This window comes from Myotis davidii, unplaced genomic scaffold (genome assembly GCF_000327345.1).
Source record: "Myotis davidii unplaced genomic scaffold, ASM32734v1 scaffold534, whole genome shotgun sequence".
NCBI lineage: Eukaryota > Metazoa > Chordata > Mammalia > Chiroptera > Vespertilionidae > Myotis > Myotis davidii.
In genome coordinates this window covers 6,747,313-6,753,065 of record NW_006286678.1, presented here as the reverse complement: position 1 = coordinate 6,753,065, position 5,753 = coordinate 6,747,313, and the positions used below count along the sequence as shown (strand labels likewise).

The 5,753-nt window shown below is 44.5% G+C and overlaps 1 protein-coding gene across 2 annotated transcripts in view; it reads right to left on the bottom strand.

Annotated features, from left to right (window-relative positions):
- The window catches only part of NOL6 (nucleolar protein 6), an 11,811-nt gene extending 9,405 nt beyond the window's left edge, over positions 1-2,406 (bottom strand). The window contains exons 1-4 of one of the 2 annotated variants that reach the window (XM_015560575.1): positions 2,195-2,406; positions 1,816-1,925; positions 892-1,098; positions 691-807 (exon numbers count right to left, since the gene is read on the bottom strand). In XM_015560575.1, the coding sequence (XP_015416061.1) occupies positions 691-807; positions 892-1,098 (324 nt within the window). In that variant the 5' untranslated portion in view covers positions 1,816-1,925; positions 2,195-2,406. The remainder of the gene's footprint in view (positions 1-690; positions 808-891; positions 1,099-1,815; positions 1,926-2,194) is intronic. The other variant, XM_006758582.2, reaches the window with a different exon arrangement.
- Positions 2,407-5,753: the final 3,347 nt, after the last annotated feature.

Genomic DNA, 5,753 nt, shown 5'->3' with positions numbered 1-5,753 from the left:
ATATTTTTTTAAAATAAATGTTTGACCAAATATAGCAGGCTAATTTTTAAGTTGATAATTTTGTATGGCCTGAAAATGATGTTATAAATATCTAAATGGTACCCAGCCAGTGCAGCTCAATGGTTGAGCATCACTATGAACCAGGAGGTAGAGGTTCGATTCCCGGTCTGGGCACATGCCCAGATTGTGGGCTCAATCCCTGGTGGGGGCTGCGTAGGAGGCAGCTGATTGATGTTTCTCACTCAACAATGCTTCTGTCTCCCTCTCCCTTCCTCTCTCTTTAAAAAAAATTTTTTTTAATTAAAAAAAATCATAAACCACTCCCATCCTCTAATATTCCCAAAAGCCCCTTACTTCGACCTACTTTTTTCTGTTTTTTCATAGTGCTTCCTACCTTCTAATTTAACACGTAGTTTACTTGTCATGCTTATTATCTATTGTCCATAACCCCAACACTAAAACAGGCTGCTTTGTTCAGAGGCGGCCTAAGAACATAACTGCTGCAAGGCACATAAACATCTGCTAAATGAATGAACATGTGACTAATCACACTCCCAGCTTAGCTTCCTGGCAACGAGAATAAGCTTCAGAGCACTCTAACCTCCCCAGAGAATAGCAAGGCCCTTGTTTCAGATGCTCCCACTAAGGATCTCCCCTGGGCTTTCCACTGCCCTATACCACCGGTCTTACCTCTGTCTCAGGGGTTGAGGGCACCCTCATGATCCGCTGGTTGACATCCCGTAGGAAAGCATCAATCCGCTCCTTCTTCTTCTCTGACAGCCTCACTTCCTTCAGTAGCTCCTCTACCTGTAGGATGAGGCGGGGGAGAGTCCTTTATCCTCAGGAACTCAGGTCTGCCCCTCTGAGCTAAGCCCCAGCCACGCACAGTACCTGTAAACGAAGCAAGCTGGAGTGGAACAGGCTCTCAGTCTCCCGAAGGCGATTCAGTTCCTCACTGGTAGGTTCCTTGTACAGTTCTGCCCGGCTAAGCTTCACTGGCTGCAGGAGACCCTCCACTGGAGACCCAGCCACTGTATGCTTCTTTGAAAATTCCTTCTTCCCCTCCTTGACTGTGCCTTCCAGAGTTGGCTCCATCATCTGTGCCCAGTGAGAGGGAGAAACCAGTGTGAGGTCATAGATGTTTAACGTTCATTCACTGCCTGAAGTACCACCTGATAGGATGTGGGTAAAAGCTTTACTTGCTTCTGCTCCTTCTTTTGAATGGGGGTCTGATTGTGGAACACTCAGGATAATCATTCCTTAGAACAGTGGTTCTCAACCTTGGCTGCACATTAGAACCACGTGGGAATCTTTTTAAAATCCTGATTTCTGGGCCTCATCCTCCGGAAATTCTGTTTCTTTGTATGGGGTGGGGCCATAACATTAGTAACAAAGAAACAGAATTTCCGGAGGATGAGGCCCGGAAATCAGGATTTTAAAGATTCCCAGGTGATTCTAATGTGCAGCCAAGGTTGAGAACCACTGCTTTAGAAGAACATTACTGAGCTCTAGATTGAGAACGCCTTGCGTTGAGGGTTCCCTGTCTACCTGACACACAAGCAAGGAGCACGGGTAGGGGTAGTAGCTGACTGGGCCCTACCCTAAGCAAAGCCTGAGTTCCTTGTATTTCCAGGTATCATGCATCAGGGTGCTTCTAATTCTGCTGGATCAGTCCTGGGACTTTGCAAATGCCATCCCCACGCTTCCTCTATTCAAATCCTGCCAGGTTCCATCTCCCCTAGCAAGCCCTGACTAACCCCGATTAGCACTGTATACATCAGTGCTTAATTAGTGATGGAAAGAGCTAGAACTTACAGGCTCTGGCGAATATACTCCTTAAGTCACCCCATCCTCACAATAATCCTGGAAGAAAACGAGCCCTTGAAGTCCCGTGAGCTCGAGGTTCCACAGTTGGTATGCCTACACTGTGAGCAGAGTTCAGATCTTGGTCAGCGGGATCACAAACATTCTCCCCTGGAGGGAGCCCTGGACCGCGCCCCCCATTCACAGATTCACACGCGGAAGAGCCTCCAGCGTACAGCGCTCCCGGCGCGCCACCACGTGCCCGGCTGGAAGCATCGGGCGAAGGGAGCTGCTCCAGAGGGGCCCGCACTCGTGCTCCTGGCTGGTGAGCAGTCAGGCTTTGCCACCTCCACCACGTGGAGCACCCCTTCCTCCCAGATGGCTCACCCACCTCGGGGTCGCCGGCATCTCCGCGAGGCTGTGCTCCCGCAGGCGCTGGCCCCATCCCTCCGGGCCGTCCGGTTCCCGCAGGTCGGGTTCAAAGCCGGCGGTACATCTTCTTCCCACTGCGACAGAACTGCCGGAGCCCCTCCGCGGAAGCGGAACCCCCTCAGCAGACCTCCTGTACACTCCAAAGATCCTGCTGGGGCACCCCAAGAGAAAGCCGACAAGCCTCGTGTCGCAGGACTCCGCCCCCCTCCAGAGCCATTGGACCAGTGCCCCGAAAGCTTGCTCGCCATTGGTTCCTGTCACTCTTCAGGACCGCCCACTCTGGGGCGGGGCCAAACGGATTTGCTTTACGGTCTCTTTGCGACACTAGACAGGAAGCTTGCCGGTAGTCGGCGGCCGCCTCCCTTTTCTCACTTCCTCCGCTTGGGTCAAAAGGACAAGGGCGGAGCTAATGGGCGCCCTCTCAGGAGTGTTTTATTTATTTACACCGGTGATTCTTTCCCTTTTCTTCATCTACCACATCTTAGTAATTAACCGGTCTTGTCAGCTCTGCCTCCAAAATATATCTTGAACTTATTCGTTCTCTGTTTTTACTACCAAGTTTAGTCTGAGTTACATCATTTTGTCCCTAGTTTATTGTAATAACTTTTCTCCAGTTTATTACATTTTCCAAATGTACTGAAACGTTGCAATAAGTAAGAATGAACGCCCATGTAATCAAAGTCCAATGATAAAGTTTAACCTTGATTCAATACTATGATAGAAAGTTCATGCTCAAATTCTGCCAATTATCTCAACATCTTTTATATACTACCAGTTTATTTCCTGATGCAAGATCATGCATTAATTTAGTCATATTTCTTTTCTCTCAATCCAGAACATTTTCTGATCTCACCCCTTTTTGGCCTATTATAACAACATTTTTGAAGAATATAAGACAAGTTTCATTTGTTTATTTTAAATATATTTTTATTGATTTCAGAGAGGAAGGGAGAGAGCTAGAAACACAATGATGAGAGAGAATCATTGAACCCCATACTGGGGTTTGGGGTTCGAGCTTGCAACCCCACCATGTGTCCTGACTGGGAATTGAACCTTGAATAGTGACCTTCTGGTTCCTAGACCTACGCTCAACCACTGAGCCACACTGAGTGGGCTAAAAACAATTTTTGATTGTTTATCAATTATCTACCTCTTTGCTCTTGACTTTGAGTCCATGAAAACATGGACCAGGTCTACATGCCCAGGGACTAGCACACTGTAAATGCTCAATAAATGTCAAGTGAATGAATGAATGTCAATCTTTTAGTTTTGTCTCTTACCATTGTCTCCATCAAATTTATGCCCAGCCATATTGAACTACTTGGAGTTTCCTGACTCTATCTTGCCCTCTTGTCCTGTACCTTTGAAGTTGCTGTCTTCTTTGCTCAGAATGTTTTGGTTGTTTCCCCCCAGTGTTATTGAGCTATAATTGATAGATAGCATTGCTTAAGTTTAAGATGTATAATGTGATGATTTGTTACGTATTGCAAAATGATTACCACAGTAAGGTTAATTAAGACTTTTTTTTAATTAAGACATTTAACATAACAACCATTCGTTGTGATGGTGGTGGTAGTGGTGGTGAGAACATTTAAGATTTACTCCCTTAAAACTTTCAAGCATACAATACAGTATTGTTAACTACTGTCATCATGCTGTACATCAGAGCCCCAGAATTCATTCCTCTTATAACTGGAAATTTGTACCTTTTAACTAACAGCATCTCATTTTCCCCATTCCACAGCCCCTGGCAATCACCAGTCTACCCTGTGCTTTCATGAGCTTGGTGTTTTGAGATTCCACACATAAGTGAGATCATACAGTATTTATATTTTTTTTCTCTGACTTACTTCACTTGCCTAATGCCCTTAATGTTCATCCATGTTGTCACATATGGCAAGACTTCCTTCTTTATGGCTGAAGAATGCTTTGATTGTTAAGGAAGTTTTCCTGGAGGAGGTGGGCTTGTGCTAAGTCTTGAAGCATGATTTCAGTTTTGAATTGAGAGGATGAAGCAGCACTGCTCAAGTCTGAGGAAGACCAAAGAGATAAGAAATTAGTTGATCACTCATTCCACATTGGATGACATTTAAGAAATGGCAAATCCTGTGCTCAGTGTAAAAGGTAAATAAGACATGACGATCACAAGCCAGAAACTAGAATACTACTCTTGCCCTCACATTTTGCCGGCTGGTTCCTCTACTCATTTAAATGTGATGTCATAGAGATTTCTTCTGTCCCTGCCCTGCCTCCATTTAAAATTGCATCAACCCCTGCTCTGGCTGGGTGGCTCGGTTGATTGGAGCATCATCCCATACAACAAAAGGTTTCATGTTATATTCCCAGTTGGGACACATACCTAGGATTTTGGTTTGATCCCCGGTCGGGGCATGTATGTGAGACTCCAATCAATGTTTCTCTCTCACATCAATGCTTCTCCCTCCCTCCTCTCTCTCTCAAATCAATAAAACATCTTTTTGCGTGAGGATTTAAAAAATAAAGTTGCATTCGCCTCAACATTTTTAGTCTTGATTTTCTTAATCACCTTTATTAGTATTAACCAAAATTTGCAATGATATTGTTTACTTATTACCTGTTTTCTCTTACATCCGCTAGAACCGTGGTCAGCAAACTGCAGCTCGTGAGCCACATGTGGCTCTTTGGCCCCTTGAGTGTGGCTCTTCCTAAGCCTTAGGAGTACCCTAATTAAGTTAATAACAATGTACCTACCTATATAGTTTTAGTTTAAAAAATTTGGCTCTCAAAAGAAATTTCAATCGTTGTACTGTTGATATTTGGCTCTGTTGACTAATGAGTTTGCCGACCACTGCACTAGAATGTAAGCTCCATGAGGGCAGGGTATAATAATTTCTGTCTCATTCACTACTGTATCCTTGGAATTTAGCACAGGACCTGTCACAGAGCATACATTCAATACATATTTGTTGCGTGAATGAATGGCTCTTTCCTAAGAGTAACTCAGAGGCTGGGAGAAAGATGTAAACAAATAATTGCAATATAGCGTTGGAGTAATAATATGCACAGTTGCTGTGGGCATGTTAGATTAGGAACATTGTGGCATAGTGGTTAGAAACAGTCACACTAAAGTGGGATGGCCAAGGTTCAACTCCAGTTTCTGCCATTTATTCATTGGGTGACTTTTTAAAAATATATATTTTTATTATTGATCTTAGAGAGAGGGAGGGAGGGAGAAACAGCAATTGGTTGCTTCTCACACGCACTGGGCAACTCAGGCTTATGCCCTGATGGGGAATCAAACCCACCACTTTTGGGTGCACAAGATGATGCTGCAACCAACTGAGCCACACCTGCCAGGGCCATTGGGTGACTTTCCTAACCACTCTAAGCCTTATTATCCACAGTTAGATATTCTTGTAATGACCATGTCATGGACTTTTTTTAGTGAGAATTAAGTAGAATACTGTTTGCCTGTCACATAATGATGCACAGCAAATGTTAGCTATTATTATTAAAGGAAAATTGTTCCTTAAGAGTAC